This window comes from Pholcus phalangioides, unplaced genomic scaffold (genome assembly GCF_987345545.1).
Source record: "Pholcus phalangioides strain wild (caught in Gottingen) unplaced genomic scaffold, Ppha-v1.0 ptg000012l_1, whole genome shotgun sequence".
In the NCBI taxonomy this organism is placed as follows: domain Eukaryota; kingdom Metazoa; phylum Arthropoda; class Arachnida; order Araneae; family Pholcidae; genus Pholcus; species Pholcus phalangioides.
The window spans coordinates 12,853,684-12,876,882 of record NW_028301605.1 but is presented as its reverse complement, the minus strand read 5'-3'; the positions used below and the strand labels follow the sequence as shown (position 1 = coordinate 12,876,882).

At 40.1% G+C, this 23,199-nt stretch overlaps 1 protein-coding gene across 3 annotated transcripts in view; it reads left to right on the top strand.

Moving 5' to 3' along the window:
* The window catches only part of LOC149079608 (plexin-A2-like), a 448,285-nt gene that overhangs the window by 389,970 nt on the left and 35,116 nt on the right, over positions 1-23,199 (top strand). For all 3 annotated transcript variants that reach the window (XM_089240220.1, XM_089240221.1, XM_089240222.1), the window contains 3 exons: positions 1,097-1,225; positions 19,896-19,996; positions 20,100-20,229. In XM_089240220.1, the coding sequence (XP_089096346.1) occupies positions 1,097-1,225; positions 19,896-19,996; positions 20,100-20,229 (360 nt within the window). The remainder of the gene's footprint in view (positions 1-1,096; positions 1,226-19,895; positions 19,997-20,099; positions 20,230-23,199) is intronic.

The window sequence follows — 23,199 nt, the reverse complement described above, 5'->3', positions numbered from 1 at the left end:
GGGGGGGGGTGTATGTGTTCATTTGCAATTCAAATGTATGATGGGGGAGGGAACACTGTGATTCATTTTTAAGGTGTTTTTATCTCTTAGTATTCGTTTTTATCAAATGTACCAGGTGATCGTAAAATAAGTTGTGGCATTATTACCTGTAGACTATTTTATAGCATTTTGGAGCCGGATCGGTATCGAAACTTGCACGCGTACTTTTCAGAAGTGCCATATGATTCCATGGCCGTATAGTAAGGGCTTGAGACAGTCTCATGAAGCCGAAGTCGGTACCGACTGACGTCCTCGCCCCGACAGAATCGGCTACCCTGATATTTCAGTTAAAAAGTATTCGAGCAGTGACGTCACATACCTGGTCCGAGACCATGCCCACCCACTGTGCCAAGGCAGCAAGAGCTTATTGTAAGGGATGAGACAGCCATTATAAGATATAATTATATTCACAATGTGATTGTTGTGAAATAATATATCTGGTTGCATAATCAGCCGGCGTAGAGAGCGTTTTACGCTTCATCACATCTAAAATACAACGTTTCGGTGCATGTGTAGAACATTGTGAATGGTCACCTACGGGCTTGAAAACCCGAAAAAAAATTAGGTACCAGACAAATTTCTTAGGAGCTAAGCATATTTTTTCCCCTTAAGAGAGAGGGAAAACATTCCGAAATAATGGTTTTTAGACTTTACCGCGATTTTATTAACACTTTTCGTGTAGAGGAAGAGTGGTTTGGCAATCACACACAGAGAATTTCAGGCGGCAATACCAATTTTATAGTCGCCGTGGTTACCTGGCGCCTGGGATTTGTCAAACCCTGGTCACCTACGGTCAGGTTCATACATTTTATTGACAATAATATGGAGGTGATTTTGAGCAGCATACGCGCAATATACAATAAACGTGCGTGTTTACTTATTTTTTTCAGTTCAGTTTCCTATTAATATAGCTATATAGCTATGAAAGCACCCTCTATCGGACAATTTTCGACTTTTTTAATTGCGGAATATACGTGCACTCCCGCTCGTTATTTTTCATGCTCTTCTTTCACTTTCAGGATATTCACTTTAAATATTTGTTTTTCTTTTGTTGCAGGCGGTTGTAGAAATGGTCACCAAAGCAGCAGAGTACAGCGACATCGTCATCGACGAGGGAAGCCCCGTCAACCCGGACATGGTATTCGACAAGACAAGGAACCACCTGTACGTCATGACCGAGAAAAGGGTAAGTCAATAAATATCCCGTCCATCGACTTTTGCCCTTTTCGATGACGCTTTCTGAAGAGTAGGTACGCATGCCTCCAAGCTGATTATAATTATTTCCACTGCCTATCTATCTAAGTTGCTGATGTGTTTTTGGTTCTGTCTAACGCTAGTTGCGTGTGTGTCTGTGTGTGTCTGGAAACAAGTGGTCCCGTTTCCACGTCTTGCTTTCCTCTCTCTCTCATCCTCTCTTCGTGCATCTGCGAAACACACACACACACACACCCCTTTAGGGCGAGATCTTCCGCTTATTTTGAGAAAAGCAGCATGATCACTCGAAAATTCGTAAAATATTCTCTTGAGAACTTTTCCTCCTCCTATGATTTCCGTTGTTCGCCTTTTGATCCTAAAAATTCCATAAATTCCGTTCTTCAGATTCTTAAAACCTCCCTTTAAGGAATCTTATGATCTCTGTCTATATCCGTCGCCTCCTTCTCCTCCTCCTCACTTACTAACGGTGCTCCTTCATGTTGTTGGTAGTGCCTATGTGTGTGTGCAAGCTGTTGCTTTTCCCAAAGGAAACTTAACAAACAGAAAAGATAGACAACCGACAGGCAGCCCTTTTCCTTCGCACCCCCCTTTCATGTCTTTAAATACCATTCTGGCGCACCTCGCCTCGGCACGGCGCTCCACCCCCGGCACATACAATGCTTCTTGAAACAATTGCCGCATTCCTCTCTTGAAAAGCCTCTGTATGTGTACGGTTAGTGCCCGGAGCTTGCGTGACATCTTTCAGAATAATTAATTTCCGACTCGTTCTGTTACAAAAGGTTTTCCTCCCGTTTCCTTTTAGCTCTGTTTCCTCAACCCTTGCCCTACCGGAATCATTTTTTTGTTGCTGTTTCTTATTTCTTCCACCCTGTTTGTATCGGTTACTTGTATGGAACCGTGTTCTAGAAAATTGAATAGGGCGTTTCGTGTGAGGGAGGCAGTGGCGGTAGGAAAAGATCTGAAACCGCGAAGAACAAATAAACAGGAGGAGATGGAGAGGATGTTTGCTTGCCTGGGAACTGATGGCTTTAGGTAGGGGTAGAGGAAAGCTAGAAGGCTAGCCGAGAGGTTAATGATCAGAGCTGTGTCCTGAACTTCTGAGAGGAGAGAGGAAAGAATGGCGAGCGAAAAGCAAGTCGGACGAATAGTGAAAATCCCTGCGATTGTTATCTGGAGAGGGAGGGGTGGTTCCTCCTCAACTTAATAACATTTGCAGGAGCCAAGAAGTAACTCGGATGAGCCGCCCTTGTCTATATAAAACTACTGTTGCAACAATCCTCTCCTTTCTGTTCCGATATCGCAAACTCAATCACCCGGCATACGTACGAAAAGGACTATCTTTCCCTTTTTCTCTCTCTCTCTCTCTCTCTCTCTCTCTCTCTGTGCTGTTTCTGAAATTCGTGAATTCATTTAGGGCTCCCTAGAATGGTGGGGGGGGGGGAGAGAAGAGACAGAGGTATGGCCTTTAACCAGGTGTCAAGTCCCTTTTGCTTGTGTGATCGTGAGAGGAAGGATGTGTCTTTGTGTTTGGCTTTTGTCTTTTGGTCCGTTATCTTGCTTGTTTTAGTGGCTCTACATCGTAGGTCCTTTTTCCTACCGGTGTCCTGTTCTAATTAGTGTTGTTTCCTTCCTTCCTGTGTTGAAAACCTCTTCAATTCCAACGCAGAGGATGAGATCCGTTCACTGAATGATTCCTTGTCTTTTTTTTGCTCTTCTCACGTACCCAGAGGAGTGGATGCAAGCTTTTTAAACCCTGATTCTACTGGAGGATCTTGTATGTGGGGGGAAAAACCAATTCACAACCAGATTTCAAGGAGCTGAGAGGCATTGATTTGAAGAGAAAATTCTTTCCGTTGAAGAATGAGAAGTGATAACCCAGCGGCGTAATAATATTCTTTGCTGGAGGCCCCCTCATACGTTTGAGTGGTTTCTCCAACGTGTGATAGGATCTTCGTGATCCGTTAAAGACTTGAAGCTTTCAAATTAATGCGTATTATGTATCTGTCATGCTTGATAAACCACTCGAATGCATATTCCCAATTATTCTGAACTCTCAGTATTTCACATGATTGTTTTAAATCAGCTATCGGACCGAACCGGTTGTATTTCCGGAAAGATGGCGTAACAAAATACCTTAAGGGGATTTCTTATATGTCAAGAAGTATGTGGAGCATATGAGGGTTCTTGATATCTAGGGATAACTGTTATATACGGCGGTGGTCCCCAACCTGGAGCCATATGGCCCCCCTCGCGTTCCTGGGATATTCTGAGGGGGGGGGGGGTGGACTACAAGTCAAAATCGGATGAAAGATAAGCCACGACATTTAGTAAAGGGGCGGGAGACTGAAGGATAAAGTGAAATAAAATATAGTGCGAAAATATGTGACTGCTTTCAGAATCCAGCAGAACTGTCCATAGAACCAGGGCCATATTTTAACCCATGGACGATGTGGGCATAACCCGAAGTCTCGTATCCGGGGGGGGGGGGTCGGGGGTACACAATGAGGTCTGGTAATATGATTTTTTAAAATATAAGTATGTAATCTGTTACTTCTAGCTGTGTATGGGGAGCCCCCAGGACCCGGGATGATGTTGAGACGGCCATGCATAACACCCCCACAAGAACTTGGCTTTTGTGTTTTTGGTCCGTTATCTTGCTTGTTTTAGTGTCTCCACATCGTGTGGGTCCTATTTTCCTCTCCGTGTCTTGTTCACTGAATACGGAATTCCTGGTCTTTTTTTGTTTTTTTCACCTACCCAGAGGAGTAGATGCAAGTGCTTTTTCAACTCTCATTCAACTGGAGGACGTTGTTTATGAAGGAAAACCGATCGAGAGACAGATTTCGGGGAGTTCAGAGGCATTGATTTGAAGAGAACTTTTGAACACATGAACATATTGAAGGATGAGAGATGGTAACCCAATGGCATAGTAATATTCTTTGCTGGAGGCACCCTCATTTGTTTGATTGGTATTCAGAATTATTTTCCAGTTTCCCCATGGTGTGATAGGATCTTTGTGATTCGTTTTTAAGCTTTTAAATTAATGCATAGTGTGTATCTATCATGCTTGATGGTGGCGCCGCTGTGGTGGTCGAGTGGTTATAGTGCCGGACTCGTGATGCGAGGATCCGGGTTCGAACCCCACAGTGGTGGTCGGCTGAAGTTGGTTTTCTGTGGTTCCCAACTTCAAGGCGCAAATGCGAGCCGATCTCCCCGGCAGGGGCTCGGCAGTAGTAGGTAGGGGCTCGGGGATCCATGATGTTCTTAAGTCAGCCACCTCGTTGGGCAATTTGCCTGTTGTGGCGATGTATTTGTATTTGTATTAAAAAGTCTCGCCACAGAGAGCAACAGTCCTACAACGGTAAATCATTCAACCATAACACTTCACTCATAGTTAGTAAAACTGGGGGCAGATGACAGCACTACACATAACAAGCATTACACAGAAACAAAACTTTACGTCAGGTTGCACTACACGTACACGCACATTCCCGCATGTACCGATTCGTTGGGGGGTTCCGCGGGGGGGGGGGGTTCATGTGTGGTGTAGCAGTAGTAGGTAGGGGCTCGGGGATCCATGATGTTCTTAATTCAGCCACCTCGTTGGGCAATTTGCCTGTTGTGGCGTTGTATTTGTATTTGATGTAACACTCGAAGGAATGAATATTTTCAATTAGCATTTCACGTGAGTACGTGTTTTAAATCAGCTATCTGACTGAATTGAGTGTGTTCCCGAAAAGATGGCGTAACAAAAAATACCTTAGGGGCTTCTTACATCTATCTGAAGTGGAGTATAAGCGAGTTCTCAGTATCTAGGGATAACTTTCATATGCAGTATATGTGCCAACGCTTCCGATTTACCCCGAAGCCGAACGATTTTTCAGCCCTAATAAAATTCTGCTGGTCGGAAACAAAGTTCTTCTGATTTTTCGTTTCTTTAAAGGAAAATCCCTAAACAAATCGTGGAAATGAAAAATCCCTACCTAAAGAAAATTCCCCGGTCCTTGTAATCCTAGGCTGATGCTTCCTCAAGAAAAATATGGGGAATTGTAATATACGGGAGCTCGATGCCAAAAACAAACAAAACTGCTAATTCACCTTAAAATCGCCAATGGTGGGGAATGGATGGTTACTGCAAATCACGGTGGATTAAAATGAATTCTCTCTAAAAATAAAACATGGTGAATATGTGAGATGACTGTTCAAATTTATAGTCATAGTTATCATAATCGGCGCATCTTAAATAAAAAAATTGAGATGGCCAAAAGTAAAGGGAATCATCAAGTCAAGAAATTGGCATAAATTCGTAAATAGTTTAAAAGTTCGTAAAATTTTGAATTGGTATATTTGAATGCAGTTTGTGAAAAAGTTATTCTTACGAAGAGGGAGTTTTTTTGGCTCGGGAAAAACATTATTTCAAAATTTTTTTTGATGGACAGCTAGTGTGGCAGAAGCGATAGCTACTGAACTTTTCTTCAATCTCTTCTGCGTTTGAAACGTTCGTAAAGCTTAAGCCGGTGGACGATTCGTGGCTTAGGTAAAACAACTTCACCAAACTTACTTTATCCACCAGTTTCAACATCACAATGAAAACCTTATGCAAGCGAAAACTTAGAAATGAATAACAGGAAACTTAGAAATGAGCTGTTAATCGTACGCTCTGAATTTTACAGAACTCTGATTTACATATTTCCTGGTATTTGCTTTTGTACAGCGCCTTCTATTGACATATACTTACAGACTATACCCTGTACTTCGGATACTCACTCAAGCTTAGGAATCGGGACTGTGATACGCCATATCTGAGCAAAGTCAATGGTATCCATATTAAGAGAGATCGCGTTCAGAAAAAAAATCCCTGTTTATTTTATTACATACATTCGGCTTTAGTTTCTAGACCCCTCAATTCAAATACGTAATTACGTTCAATTCCGGGCTTGAATGTGGCATCTATATATTATTTCTAATTAAATCCATGTTTCATGATTAGCGATAACTTGTAAGATTGAGAGTTTTGCATTCATTCGGGAGAAAAAAAACATTTTTTTGATCAAAAACACTTTGCGTTCATACGCAAAATTATTTCTCAATTCGAAAATTTTGCATTCATTTGCGAAAGCGAATTTTCCAACTTTTCACTATGTTTTTGGGACAGTTTGATCACGTGGTCAGGTATTAAAGTACTGTACTTGGTTGAAAGCTCTAGAACTTTTTGGAGTGCAACCCCCCCCCCCTTTTGACCAAAAAATTTATCGGCGACCCCTACATAAGCTGACCATATGTCCCGGGAACAGATTTTTTTTGCCAGTAAACGTGTTGTCCTGAAATCCCTTTTCGAAACACTTGTTTCGATTTTAATCAGGGGATATTCACATCCAAAGATATTCATTTTTCGATACCATAATAAATATTTACTTTGTTTTTTGATGTACTTAGTGTCCTTTATGCGAGATGTAAGTAAATTTGATAAAATTGCTCATTGTTGTATGATAAATGGTAATTAGCTCAGCTGAATAAAGGCTTTTAGTTTTGACATATTTTTTAATAAAAATGAATTTCTTATTTGGAGATTTTTGTTTTGGTGAATCTCTCGCGACCCTCCAGTTCATTGACGTGACCCCCTCGGGGAGAGGTCGCGACCCACGGTTTGCGCACCACTGCTCTAGAATTCAAGTACTCAGCAAAATTACTACCTATTTTTGTTTCCCAAAGAGTGGTAAAATTCCTCAGTTGAGTAACTCCCAAGAGATTATTACATAATGCTCTGGTGGTTCCTTTCATAATGTGTTCCGTGATTTTGGCGATCAGTCATTCCAAGAGATGAAGTCGCTTTCCGTCCAGTCATTTCGTTGTCCGAGCTCTAGCCCATTGCTAGAGTTGGGGGGGAAAGCGGACAGAAAGACGAGCTTTAGTCTGCTAGGAGTAAAGGAGAAAGCGGTTCAATTCATGGAATCGTGGACTGTGGCCAAAACGTTATTTGTGTGAGGATGTGTCCGGACTGTGTACGTACACGGGGAAAGCTACGCTAATCGCTCGTGATTGTGCTGGCGGAGCCTTTGTTGAACGAGAATTGAATGTATGCTCGGCATTGTTTGTTGTATTCCTAACAGCGGAATGGTTGGTTTGGTTCTGTTGGGTGAAGAGGACAGGGATTCTGTCGATGGTATTTGCGCTGTTTCCATCAAAGTGTCTGTGCGTGTGCTTCACGACCCTGAGTGTAAACCAACCGAATTTTGTTTTGTTGGGGTCTGTGCTGCCATGCTATTGTGGAAGCTGGTGTTTGTGCGTGTGGTTTGAATCATTTCAACTACTTATGCCAGCTCCTTGCTTTTGTTAGTGCGTTCGACTGATGCGATGAATCTTTCCCCTTCGGTTGGAACGGTCAACGTTCATCCAACTTTGCGGTAAATTGATTTTTTTTTTTTTGGTTCAAAAACTCTAGTCACTGCGACCAAGTACTGAAAAAAAAGTCAATCCCTCCCACGTGTACACAGTGGAACTCAGTTATAATGACGTCGAAGATTCTGGGATATTTTTTTTTTCCGTTGTAACCGAGGTGTCTTTAGAACCGAGGTTACCGTTTTCGTGACCGTGATCCTTTTTGACCACAAATTTAATAAGATGCAATCAAATGCTATGCACAAAGAAGCTGTTATTGAAGTGAAACTTCTATAGGGGCATAACAGTTAAAGAGCGACTCAAGAGTGAATTTCTGTGAGGGAAAGGAAATGCATCATAAAAACTGAAACGCTTTCTTTTTTCTCAAAACCCCATTTTCTTTTCCCCTCTTACTGATTGTGTGATGAAGGTCCGAGAAGCAGATGGGTTGTGGTGATGTTTGGAGGGGGGGTGCTTTGGATGGTTTTTGTGTCGGACAAGGTTTATAGCCTTTTCTGCTTCCCATGACGCCGCATCCCCCTGCGCGAACGCGAGTTTTGTGACGTCACAGTGCTAGCTCCTAATTGGCTGCGCTGTCATAACGCACAATTTCTTTTATTTTAAATAAATTTTTATTCAATTACATTAATGTCGGGTTATTTTATCATGCGTGCAAGCTGTTTTTGATGGATTTTTTTTAAATTTATTTGACATAATTTATATTATATTGGCATATTTATAATAATTACAAATTTTCAAAAATCCGTGAATCTAGTCATAATCCTAGCAGTTTCACTTCTATCGTGCGAGATTCTCACGCATAATTTTTCTTTTCATTATGGTTAGGGTTGACCCATGTGTACTCGATAGCAAACGGGAAATTCGGGTCATAAGTACGAGATACCACCAATTCTCTCGCCAAAAATATTTCCTACTGTCATAGAAATCGCCGAATAAGGCTGACGAATAACCCTTGGCGAGAAATGTAGAACACTAGATAATATGCAGTGATATAAAATGTATTTCACAGACGAAAGAAACTGGCATGGGATATGTTATGATGATTATTCAGTCATATTCACACAATTTATAAATTATGCAAAAAAAAAATAGCTTCATCTCCGTAAAATTATTTAAAAATAGAGTAATGTCCCGTATACGGTCCTTGTTAATCAGGAGCACGTCTGGGCCCCATGAATTTCTTAAAAGTACTTTTTTCCCATCGTTGCATCAAACACCTCATAAAACGACGAAAAATATGTCGTTATAAATGAATTCGTGGCATTTTTACGTTATTAGCAAGGTTCGTTAACGTCATTCTATATTCTGTGCCTGAGGTCTTGTAGATACTCGGTTACAACCAAGATCGTCATTACCGAGTTTGACTATATATATGATTTTTTTCTGTCATGAATGGGAATACAAAATCCAGTGTTACTGGTGTGGTAGGTGACCCGCCATTCCTGCTCCGTTGGAACACCCGTTTCGTGAAAGACTGACCACACGGAGTTGCCTTCACTCTACCTTCCCATTAACGCCGACAGTCGCTCTGGTATACCTTTTATTCATTTGACAAAAGCCATTCTAACCGATTTGCCTTGGAGAGTATGTTATTCCCTCCGGTGAGAGTAGCGTTGTCCCTTTCGTGATGTTTCTTTTTCCGATTTCTTTTTATCCTCACACTTATTTATCTCGTCGGCCGCCTTGACTACTAGGAGAGAGAGAGAGATGGAGGGACGGGTCAGCTCCATCTCGCCGATCCTGAGAGCAAATCCATGTTCTCTCTCGGGCATGTTTTCCCAAACCAACCTTTCCTTTCCTGTCTGTCTGTCAAGGTATTGGTGAAGCGTCCACGGTTGTACATTCGCCTTGTTTGTGGCAGCGTCTTCGAGGAGTCGGTGGGTCCTACTTGCTGACGTGTCGAATTTCCGAATGTCGCGTCCCGTTTTTTTTTTTTTTTTTGGTAGTGCGTGTAAGCGATAAGAGATAGAGGGAAAAAAAGCGTAGGTGATTGTCACTTACTTTCATTTCGTCCTTATCTGTAGGTGTTCGTTTCTCGGAATCAACACGCTCCCGTCTATCCCAAAGTTTATCTTGTGTATCATTTTGCCTGTCTTGCTTGTGAGCGACGGGAGTTTTATAAATGCTACGTGTAGTGTTTTCCGATAGGAATTACTGTGTGGCAGGTGTCTGTCCAACTCCTTTACAGTTCACGTCCGAGTACAGTGATCAGTCTGGATGGAACCTTATAATTTCGATAATCGTTCAACTGATACGATACGGTTGAACTTTGTCATATGTAGAGATGGACTTAGACAGATGTGAAGGATGCGTTTGCTAAATTTTAGGGGCCGCAAAAGGGGAACAAAGCAATACAGTCGCTGCTCGATTTTACGAACCTCCAATTTATGAACATGCTCTTTTTTATGAACTGGTCTTTTGTCCCCAGCAACAGGCCATAGAACTAAAATGGTAAAATCCTGTCTCTCTGAGGGCACACCTGCGCGGAGTTTTTTTCTCTGGGCAGTTGGCACCATTGGCCAAAGTTATACCCAAACGTCTTTTATAATGACCATGCAATTGTAGTTTCATCAGTTGCGTCGGAGCTGGGTGTGCTCGAACACCCACGGTAATTTGTGACACGGGTCGGAGCACCCGCAACATTGATTGAGAAATCGAAATTTTCTACATAACGACCTCTTATACAACGACACAGTTTTTGTCTTTTATTTTGTATTATTCATCTATCATAACTAGGGTTGTTATACGACCCGTATACGGGACATTCCGTAATTTTCCATTCCCAGCCTTTTTTATAAAAATGTCATACTTTCACAACGAAGCATACTTTAATTTTTATTTAAGAAAGATATTTTTTATAGTTTATTGATTATTTTTATAATCAGTGACAAAATTATAATTTTAGTTAATATTTGCTGTGTTCATTTTTCCCCCGTGAAATACATTTTAAATTACTGCAAATTTGCTTTAGCATTGCATTTCTCGCCATGTTAAGAAATGATAGACGATTTTGCCGACAATGGGCATTGTTTTAGGCAAGAATTGCTAATGTCCCGTATTTATGATCCCAATTTACGTATTTTTCTCGATCAAATATGGTCACCTTAATTATAATAGAGTAACAACTTCATGCGAAAGATTCGTTAAGAAATTTTTCATCAAAAAATGTTTTGAAAATTTCAACCTAGACTTTAACGACACCTCTGTTATAGCGACCAAAATTTCACAAATCTTCAATGTCGTTATAACAAGATTTGGCACTATTTCCACATGTATGAAGTATGATCTTTATTCATCAAGTACCCTAGCTAACTACACTAAACATTTGTTGCATTCAAATAATTTATAATCGTATACAGTGGATACCATTCCCCCCCCCCCTAGAACGTTTCCTACTTATTACGAATTATTTTCGTGGTCCCGTCTCTCACTGAAATTCATCAAGATTTCCCCCTTTAAAGCGTTTTCTCGCTAACGATGACGGCGTTTTTGAAAAACGTTATGAGCGGCATTCACTTCATATGAATTAGCAAGTCTTTCTTTGGTTAGCTTTTTAGAGTATTATTGAATAGGTGCTCAACTTGATACCATAATCCCACTTTTCTGCCGGAGACCTGTGTATGGAATCGTCAAAAGAAGGTGAAGTGTAGAAAAAATACATTTGAGCATTAGTAAACGTGATTGCAGTTCCGAACGACCGAAGTTTGTTTTTCCTGCATAGTTGGTCTCGTTACAAAGTAAACACTTTTACAGGGGTAATCGTGCCTGAGCTGGCAGTTCCTTCATGAAAGAAGAATTAATCGTGTGTATTCACATATATGATAGAATTATAAGTTATATTATACTAGAAGCCCCATAAATTTGTAAGTAGATTAAAAATTCATAAAAAAAATTGAAAGAAATTGCTACATTTGAATGCGGTTTGCGGAAATGTTATTCTCACGAAGAAATATTTTTTTTTTTTTACAGGAAAAAAAAGTATTTCAAATTTTTGTCGGTAGAAGACGCTTCACTCATTCGCTATCAACCTGAACATTTATTTATTCTCTTCTGCGTCCGAAACGTTCATAAAGCTTTATCCGATGATTCGCGGCTGAGGTAAAAAGACATCAATAATGCAATACATTCACCAATGTCAACATCACAATGAAAACCTGCAGTAAAGGAAAATTCAGATACGATTTGCTAATCGTACAATCTGTATATAGGATACTGCGTATTTTTTAGTGAATCGCTTCCATTCAGCGCCTACTATCCACAAAAAATTCGAGCTAATTTTTTTTTTCTTTTCCAAAAAAGAATCACCTCTTCGTGAGAATAACTTTTTCGCAAACTGCATTTCAATTATACGATTCCTTCAATTTTTATGAATATTTGATTTACGAATTTATGGCACACCCTGTATACTACGGATACGCGTTTAAGCTTGGGTATCGGGAGTTTGGTACGCTATATCTGAGAAAAACCAATCGTATTCATTAAGGGATCTCGTTCAGGAAAAATTATCTTTCCTATTGATTTTATTGGATGGTTTCCGGTTATCGGCCCAAACTAGTCAAATACGTAATCGCGTTTGATGGCAACCGTGTGAATGGCATTTAGATCAGGGTTGGAGAAATCGCAAAAAAGATCCAGGCACCAAACATTTTTTGCGATGAAAACAGGTCAAAAATATTTATTTCGACTTTCACGCAGATATCAGCGAATCAGCATTCTTTATATAAGCTTAAGTAACAGGAAAATCCAGGCATGAGCTGTTAATCGTACACTCTGCATTATATAGGGATCCATTTGCATGTTTCCAGTGATTTGCTTTGGTGCAGTGTCCTCTATCTACAAAATTTTTAACTAATTTTTTTTTTAATGTGCCAAAAAAATCCTCCTTTCTTGAGAATAACTTTTTCGCAAACTGCATTCAATTAGTTCAATTCATTCAATTTTTATGAATTTTTAAACTATTTAAGAATTCATTGCACACTTCCCTGTATATCTAAAATATCAAATTACTGGTCTTAAAATTCGCATTCTTCATATTTTTCATTACGGTATTATCATTATTTAATGAGGTAGAAATGGGAAAATCCAAAATTTCGCGACGAAATTGGTTTTTGTTCCGTCTCGTCACTCTTTTAATTGTGCGTCGTTTCACAAACAGTACAACGTTCCTTTTTCCTTTCCCGGACATTTTTTTTGTTGCAATATATATATAAAGGAGATCCACAGGAAATAAGAGTCCAATGTGCCTGACTGGCGTAAAAGTTCATTTCCCGTGGGTGTCTTTTCTTTTTTTTTTCCTGCTCTCCGTCTTCTACTCCATTCCACGTCGTGCTCTTGAAAAGAGGTCTGAGAAGGGAGTGGAAAATGGCATTTCATCTGCCTTTTCCTTGGCTTATACACTATACATGTACATGGTACGCAGCAGCCTCCTCTCTCTCTCTCTCTATATCCCCAGGAGAAAGATATCTGAAATATTAAAAATCCTTGCGTCGTTGTGCCTCTTACACACGGTGGTGGTGGTGATAGAGTTGGTGTGTTTGTGTGTGATATCTACCTCCCGTACCATTCCGTAAAGGACAAGTCTTCATTCCCCTCGTTGAGCCGAGTACAAATTGGCGAGATCCTTGCGTACTTAAGACCTTGTGGAGCTTTTTTTTCCTCTCTCTTTTCGGAAATTCGCCCCATCCCCCTGCCTATCTCTGCATCGGAACGTCAGTTAAAATATTCAGGACTTGGCTAGTGCTGGAACCGAGGCGATCGTAACGCCTTTGCGGCGTCTACGGAGCCGTTAAGGCGCGAGACAGCATCGCGCCCCCCGTAATATATATGTACGTGTCACGCTTTTCCTCTCGAAACCCACCCTTACCAACAGTATTTTCATCCACTCTGTTGCCTTCAGTTTGTACAGGGTTTTTCTTATGTGCTCGTGTCGTGTTTTAAGGTGGAGATTGGAGGACGCGCGGACTTGATGCTGGAAGTGTTCCTTCCGCCTTTCCCGTGGTGGTGGTAGTGGTGGCCCCTCTTTTGCACGTGTTGATGCCAAACTCCTTGTTTACGGCGCCCTTGGGAACTAGTGAATTTTCGATCGGTTTTGCGTGAGTGGGGGCTGGCTCGGAGAAGTTTTCAGGTGGAATGGTTAGGGGCGAGAGTAAGTCTAGGCCCCCGTTGGGGAGAAAAACTTTGCAGTCTTGTAAAAGTTTCATAAGGATTGGGAGGAAATCGTTTGATATTCGTCTGGGCTGGAAGTTTGTAATCGTAGTTGTTGCATATCTGTGTGTTGAAGACGTGGTTACAAGCCTTATAGCTTGGTTGGACATTATACGTAGTTGTATATTTTTTATACTCCAGGAGAGAGTTTTTTCGCTTCTTTTGAAAAAGATTTCTTTCAAACTTCTCGATGAAGTTCTTGGAAGTTTTTAAATGAGTTTTTTTGCGGCTTTTTAGTTTTTTTCTGAGTAGCTAGTATGATATTTAATCTGTGTCCTTCATATTCCCGTAGTTTTCAACATTTATTTTTGTTTATACGCTGGTTTCGTCGGATCGTCTAGACGAAAATAATTATATGTAATCAAGCCGTTGTTAATTTCAGCTTGACACTTCAGTCTTTTTAGAAACAGAAAATATAAGATCAAATCTCTACTTAGATGTAAAGTCTGAGAATTGTGAATTTTTCTTTCCTGTCTCGTTGTGTCTGATGATAGTTCTGGATAAAATATAGCATTTAGACTTTTAATGCAAGTATATTCACATGTATTTGAAAATCTGCGATGGCACTTGTCATTTTAGATTTCTTTTAAAAATTGAAAAAAAAATCTGTTTAATATTTTGTTATGTATTTTATGCTTCTATCTCGAGTAAAAATAAAGGATAAGTTGTTAGAGATCGATTTTAAGTAACAAAAATGCGCCAATAATATGGCATAAGTTCTACAAAGAAATTTTTGAAGAGCAAAATCAATATTATATCAAAATATTTAATCACTAGGATTTTGTTTAGATGTTTTAAATGCATCTTTTATGCCGTCCCGAGACCTATGAGGGTTTATGGTAAGCGTATGTATCGGCTGACATTTTGAGTTTTTGCCGTATCAAAATATTTAGTTTTGAAAGTCTACCGAGATTTCCGATTCGGCTTCTAAAGTAATCAGACATTTTGAATATTCATACGGATATAGATAGTTGAAGATTTCAGGCGCTCTATGCTAAAAATTTGTTGTTTTTCAAAAAGTTCTATAAGTATTAATGGTCTGTGTAGATCAGGCGTCTTCAACGCATGACCCGCGGGACACACATGTGGCCTATCAAAATTTTCCTGTGGGCCGCCAACGACAAATATTACATTCGTATAGATTTTAGAGAGATGATTAAAAAAAAACCACAATAAAAAAATGTATTTCAGAATTTGATGAGAAGAAAGTAGTCTCTCTCTTAGAACTAATGAGAGAAATAATTTCAGAATTAATTTTAGTATTATTGAAGAAATGATTGAAAATGAGAGAAATAACTTCAGAACCAATACGAAAAAACTATTTCGCAACTCGTAAAGATCCAAAATAGACTAAAAATATTTCCAGAATTATTGAAAGAAATGTTTTGAGAATTAATGAAAAAAAGTATTTCAGGAATTAAATGAAGGTTCACGTGTTGTTGAAAGAGAAAATAATCCCAGAATAAGTGAAATTCCCAAATAAAAAGGGTCTTCTTTTTAACTCGGAGGCCAGGCCGCGTTGAGCCCCCCCGTTAAGACACCACTATGATGCCGCAATAATCTAGATACTGCAATATGACTTGTTGACACTCTGGCTCCATGGAAATTTTTTTGGGCTGAAAGATAGGAGACCTCTGATGGTAGATTGTTGTTATTATAGTTGAATGATTGTATAATCTAATAATTAATTCAGCTTGTGCACAAGAAATTCCAAAACTTTCTTGAAATTTTTTGCATTCGGCTATACATAATCAACTTCAGATATGATTTATCAAGGCTTCCGTAAACGAACGAGACTTCATAGTTTTGTTTTGTAGTACTTGTGTGAATAATCAAATTGAAGCCAAATAATTTAATTGTAAAATACGCCCAAGTTTTGTGGAGGGAAGCCCATTGTAAATGGCCTATCCGTGTTCAATAATGTATTGGGAAATGAGACAAAAAATTGAAGTCATTCAAAGAAAGATCGGTAAAACGCGAACATAATATTAGAGCGTCGTGGTCCGCCATTTTGCCGTCGCCATGGTAGCCAAGGCTCAACAAGTTACCCCTCAAGTTTGGTTTCGCTCTGTATCACCATCGTGCCACCACCACCAGATCTTCTCGTTCTGGTTGGAAACTCGCACTCTGATTGGTCGGAATCAGCCCTGTCGTAGAAGCCACGCTCTTCTCTTCCCCCCCCCTTCCACCCATCCAAAATACAGTATGTCCTTTTTTCGAGGCATTTTTCTGAGTTAATGCTTGTGTGGGAAGGTATAGAGAAAAGTGGTACGTACCCACGCTGCTGGAGAATATATATATAGAGAGAGAGAGAGAATACAAGGGTGGATTTGTTGTGGTGGCGGGCGGTGGGGGCGCTAAAGGAGTCTTACAAATATTGATTTATAATGCTAGTGCCTGGGAGAAGTAGGTATGGGCACGAGATACAACAAAATACGGGGTGGTTTTTTTTTTCCTAGTTTTCTTATTGGAACCGTGGTTATAAGAAGATAGGATCTCTCTTTGGTTGTGCCTTCTCTTATGAGGTCGTGGAGAGATAGAGAATATATATGAGAAGGGGTGGGGGGGGGGGGTATATAGACTAGAGTATAGAGGAGGGTGTGCTGTGTCTCCAAGGCTTCCAAAAGATCGATGTGTGATTTTAAGTCGATATTGCAGCTTCATCTGCCATTACGAGATTAAAGTGGGCTCTGCTAAAGACTCTTCAAAATTGATGGAGATGTTTTTTTTTATTATTATTATTTTTCTCCTTTCAAAATTGCGTTAATGTTTCGTAAATGGGATTATAAATTCCGAGTCTTCGGAAAAGCTCCATTTTAGTGTTTTTATTTTGTGCATTATGAAATTGGGGGTATTTAGTTGCATTTGATCTTTGAACGTTGAGAGGTTTTATTTATTTATTTTAGGAGCAAGTCGCATAATTGTTTGGAATTAATGAGGAGCTTTCTGTGTTTCTTGTTTCGAATTAATGTGGATTTTTTTTTTTTTTCAATCTTGTTTTCTAAAAATATGTTTTGTTTTTTTTTTGTTTACCCACAGAGGGATTCGAATAATTACTGGTTAACATCTATGCTATATTAATGATTTACATACACCTTCGTGATAACAACGTTGTTCAAACTGCCGCTGGTTCAAGTGTTTTCAAACACTCATGGGTTTATCTTTTTCTAAATCCGCTACAACTGTTTCTAATGACATTTGTTTTAAAAAATCCCCAGCATGGTAAAGACTACTCTTCCACGCGATGACAACTGTTTTTAAACTCCAACGTAATAACGGATTTTATTTTCTTCCAACATCCGCTACAACTGTTTACAACCACCCAAGCGATAACAATGCTTTTCAAACACCCACGCGATGACGACTTTTTTATTGCGGTAGCAAAAGAAATTTATTTTCGTCCAATATCCGCTGCAACGTTTTCTAACCATGCAAGCGATAACAATGATTTTTTCAACACCCACGCGATGACAACTGTTTTCAAACATTCACGGGAGGATGCAACGTTCTCGAAATGGTCACCGGTCAAATTTTTTTCAAGCACGGTGCATTAAAATGATTTGCAAACACCCGCGGGTCTATTCTCTCTCAAATTCGCTGCACCTGTTTTCAACGATAGCAATTGTTTTAAAAGCCCCACATGGTAACAATTATTTTCCAACACCCACGCGATGACAACTGTTTTTCAACACCCACGCGATGACAACTGTTTTTCAACACCCACGCGATGACAACTGTTTTCCAACACCCTCACGATGACAACTGTTTTCAAACACCCATGTTGTAGGCATATGGTTTTCAAACAGCCAAATATCAACTTAAAATCCCACACACAACTATGTGTGTGGTTTCATGTAATCCGCCACACACACACACAGTTGAACTTATTTTCAAACACCTAAGCGATAACGATGTTTTTTCATCGTTCATCTGTCGATATCATTTCCAAACACATGTCTTTAAAGAAATTGGATTCGTTCCTAAAAAATAGAGATGTATTGATTTTTGTATAAATGCAAGATTTAATTTCTCAATTAAAATCGGTGCTATTTGAGTAAATATTACTGGAGCGGGGATCTCATTTTTGAGTAATTCAATCGATTTCATTGTGGATTCAATACTGATAATATTATTTTCCACTCGACCAAAAACGTGCATTCAAGCTCAGAAATCGAATCAACACTGAACAAAGCGGGGAAAAAATGTTTTTTTCACATGTCGCTCTATTATTTATCGTGAAATACCCGAAAAACCGCACGAACTTGTGCAGTTAAACCGATACACACACAGATTACCGATCCGTATAACCACTTTTTCTGCCGATTCTCGCGAGATTTGCCTTATTTATGAGTAACGATCCCAACAGAATATCCGAGTGTAGGAAAAAATAAAAGGTGCACACCAATTATTTATAATATATGTATCTATAATATAGGTAACGGGAAACTCGGAGTTTGTGTTGCGTTCGCGCTGGACGTTGGGCAGTGTGGGTGGCTTTACCGTATTGGTCGGGAATAGCCGCGTATATGTAGTTTTTGTATCAGTGGGGATGGGTTTTTGTTGTGTTTTTTCTTATTTCTCGATGTCGCTTGGTGTACTTTCCTGTGTCACGTACGATCGAAATGACGCTTGAATTTTTCAGGAGTTTTACCTATTTTTTTCCCCTTCCCTCATCCTTTGTTTTTACCTTTCTTCGGAAGCGATTTTTGTTTTGTTCCGAAATTCTTGTTGCTTTTGGTAGTTTTTTCGTTATCGCCTTGCTGTACAAGATGGGACGAACGGCCTTCTCTTGATTTGTTGGTTTTTAGCTGGTGAAATCGGTCAGCAAGATTTATCTATGCTTCGGGTTTTAGGCAGAAAGCTTCCTGGGAATAGAACAACTTGTTGTTGTGTGTGACTCGCCAGCACGTTTGGTTCTAACGGGAATAGAATTCTTCTTTGCGCTTTTGCGTGATTTTCAACTGGTTTGTGCTGCTGGTGTATCTTATTTAATCCGTTTCATAGTCACGTGCGCATCGTATCGGTAGTAAATTAATTCGACGGGCTTCGGTATCGAAGCGTTTCTTACATTGAGTAAAATTTTTCTCAATTTTCTCTACTACAAAGTAACTCGTACTGTTTTAAAGACACGAAGTGCCCGTCTGTTAGTATGAAATGTTGTAGAATAATTTCATACCCCTAATCCTCTAGCTACCCTATCGTCAGAACATCCTGTTTATCCACTGACGCCTCAATTCAAGGCCAACGAAGATCACGTTGCACATTTCAGCTGACGCGCTTGTAGTGAACACGGGGAATATGTGTATTTATATTCGTAGGGAATATAATTCCCTTGATCGGACGGATCAAGTCACGTGATCTCTAGTTTCATTGGCCTTGTGTTGTTTCAAATTTGTTTTTCTAGCTGAGAAATATTTCAGGGATGAAGCTATAAATAAATCGCTAAAAAAAAAAAACCAAGCTTGAAACACTTTGATTGAGAAATAGTGCCTCCCATGTCTTCATAATGACTATGATCATTAATTTCGTTGATTGGTTGTCAGTACGGACATAATTACCCCTTGACAACTCATACATATCGATATACTTGGATATGTTTAGATATATCGCATTATACATTATATTTTCGAATGAATTTGATTGAATAAAGTTTGTGACTGAGGGAAAAAAAAATAGACCCGTGTTTTCCAACGTGTGGTCCGCGGATCCCCTGGGCTCCGTAAGTATTTTATAACAGGGTACGCGGGATCATTTTCAATTACTTTTATTGCGTGAATGACACATTTTTTGCTTTAAAATTGCAATTTTTTTATATGAAAATGATAAACACTGATAAACACATTTTGTGTTTTATCGCGGGGACGTTGAAATAGACTTCCTGATGCTACAGGGGGTCTGTGGTGCATTGACTTTACTACGGGGGGGGGGGGGTCCGTGACATCAAAAAGGTTGGAAAATACTGAAATAGATGGTCGTTAAATTATATATTGAGGAACTCATCTGAATACCTAAGAATACCCCGTTATTTTCTTTTATAGGTTACGATGGTAAAAGTGCAGGAATGTCACGTGTACAAAACTTGCATGGACTGCCTCGGAGCTTACGACCCATATTGTGGATGGTGCTCATTGGAAAATAAGTAAGTTTGTCATGGCAGAAGACATTTTTTTTATACATTGTACATACTCTTCATTGGATCGCGGAATGTAAATAAGCATGGATTATTTTTTTTTTCAACGTAGATGCAGTCTCAGAGGCGCGTGTGCCGAGGCGGCACAGGATCCTTTATACTGGCTATCCTACAAGAGCGGACGTTGCACCACAATTACGGAAGTCCATCCGCCTCAGATACAGCGAACAACTGCACGCATAGTGAGTGATATACATAATAGTTTTGATTTTGGATTGTGTTATTTAATGGACCTCACTTTTAGCCAGAGGCACCGACATAAAGAAAACATTAGAGGCGGGGTGAAAGTTGCCAGTCCTACCTTATAAACGGGATTCGCCCGTATGCTGGCAAAAGGAGGAAAGCATTGCATTGCATATTTATTAATTATTGGGAGAGCTTTTCACAAAATTTATAGGGGCCGTCTCAAACAACCTCAGCCCAAGCGGCGAATTTACAGTGGAACTTAACGGGCTGTAGCCCAGGACGGCAAATTCGGGGGGGGGGGCAAGACTGAGTAATAAGCGAGTCAAGAAAATTAGTAGGATGGAAGGGCAGCAAAATTTGTATTGACCGCAGACAATAAAACATTAAATCCATCTCCCCTAGAGAAAGAGACTAGTTCAGTGAGTGACGAAGCGGGTGACCTAGAGAGTTTGGAAGCATGGGAGTGATCAAAAGGGTGATCTAAAGCGTGGGTAAGTATGTGAATGACCAATAACAGAGTGTGCAAGTACGTGAGTAACCAAAAGAGTCACCTAGAGCGTGTCTAAACACGTGATGATCAAGAGAGTGGCCTGAAGAGCTAGGGATCAGGTCAGTGAGTGATCAAAAGAGTCACCTAGCGTGAGAGCAGGTGAATAAATAAAAGATGAAATAAAAATGAATATGACCTGAAGAGAGGGGACCGGGTTAGTGAAGAACTAAAAGAGTCCTTACAGTGTTTGAAAGCATGTGGGTGTCCGTTGCCCCCACATCCTGGAGCACTACCCCGGCCGGGATACTTGACAGGTCCACAAACCAACTTTCACGGGCCCTTCTATATTGAATTTATAGCATGGAAAAAAATTGTTTCCCGGGCCTTAGGGCTGTAGCCCTGACACCCCCCCCCCACTCTTGTTGGAGCCATGCGAGAGCCCAAAACAGTAAGCAAGTATGCATGGTGCATGGGGGTCCCCCCCACAAGTGTGAGACTAACAGGGCCCAGGACAATTACAATCTTTTTTTTCCATGCTATAAATTCACTATAGAAGTGTTTGTCTAAAATCTAGCTCTTGGTGGGCTCACCTAAAACCCAACCTGGGGGTTCTGCTCCAGGATATGGTGGGGGGGGGGGGTTCATAAAAAATCTCATTGGCCAAAAGAATTACTTAGAAGGACTCTAGATACAGGCGTAGTAACAATGGAGGGGGAAAGGGTTAAGCGGTTTTTTGCACAGGGAGGCGTATTCGAGGAATGAGTGGTCAAAAAAATTGGACTGGAATGAGAGAGGGTGGCGGCAAAACCATAAATGCACCTCTGCTCAGCCCAGGGCCGTGACTTTCGCCGTCCTCGGCAAACATTATTTTTCCGCCCCCATAACTTTAAAATTCGATAATTTTGTAATGGTGTTCTTTGTTCCCCACCTAAAACTGCTGCCCCACATTTCACTGTTCGGACAGTTGCTCCCCTTCTCTACGGCCCTGGCTCAGCCCCGAGGTTCCGACGCATATGCTGTTAGCGCAATCTGTGCTCGTGGACGTATCAAATGTTCATTTTTCCCTCTTACGGTAGAAAGTCTGAACCGCTTCCTAAATTGAGGTTTTTATTACTATATATACAAAATTTGTTCAACGAAATAAAATTTGTTGGTCGCTTTGGTTCCAATTAAATCTTTTTTTTTCCCCCTTCTCCGGTTCTTTCTGCATGGCGCATCAAAATTCACAAAATGTCAACTCAGCTATTCATTCGGTGTATTCATTTTATGTGTGTGTGTGGCATTAATATGAGAGAGAGAGAGAGGAAAACGATGTTTTAATCGAGGTCGGAAAATATATATACGTAGCCATTTTTAAAAATTAGAAAGAGAGCGGAAAAAGGTAAAAATTGTTCACTTTTCGTCGTAATGAATTTAATGAAGCGACTAGTTTTAATGCCAGGCTTATGACAGACTTCATTAAGAGCTCTTAACGAGCGTTTTGTCCCTGTTACAATTTTTTTTTTTTTAATGGTCGCTTTTTGTAACATTTCCATCGCTTACGTTGCAATTAATTTCTAGAAAATTTTCGCCATCGATTCGAGATTTCTCGTCGTAGCTGAATCGTGTTTTTCCCTCTTAAGATGTATATATATATTTTTTTTAATTATTCTAATTAGTAACTGCTTATTTTGGTATTCGAATCGAATTTTCTAGAGTTTCGTCGTATAATATGTTGTTTAATGAACTGAATTAGAAGTTTTGCATTGTCAGGAATAATACCAGTGATGAAATTGAACGCTATTGGTGCTAGTTTTGATTTTTAGGGATTCCGCAAGGCTCGAGTTTGATTTCATCTCTCTTTCAGATTCGACCGTAATTAGTTATATAAGCCGGGTTTTCCTACGAGGTGGTTTTTCCTATGCCGCGTGAACCGAATAAGATCATTTCGCGCCGGCAGAAACGTGTGACTTTATCACGCTACGCGTTTGTGTTTTCTCTAGCGTGGCGCATCATCTGTTCTGTCGGGTGCATATCCACGTGTTTTTGTCATTTTGTACGAAGAAAAAAAAAGCGAGACAGAACAGAGGAAAGAAAACGCAACGAAAGTGTGTGAATAGAAGATTTAGGTGAAACGCACGATGCATGTGACTCTTCTAGAAGCATTCAGCCTGTCACGCCCGACGTTAAACGCTGGCGTGAGGCGTGTTGTGCTCTGTAGGAAAACAGTCGTACTGCTTTTCCTATTGGTGAGTGGACGGCGTGTCGCGTTGGGTGATTCACGTTGCGAGCGGCGCAGAAAATCTGCTCCTAGGATTATCCAACTGGTTATGCATCAAAACTCCGATGCGCAGAATTATATAGCGACCTCTTATTGGAAATAAAGCTCGTGGTTTTGTTATATGAAAGGCTGTTTCACGTCCTAATTATGTATTGATAAAGGGATCCGGAAATTTCGCTTTCGACATTTCGCCCCGGTACATTTCGCCTGTCTTGA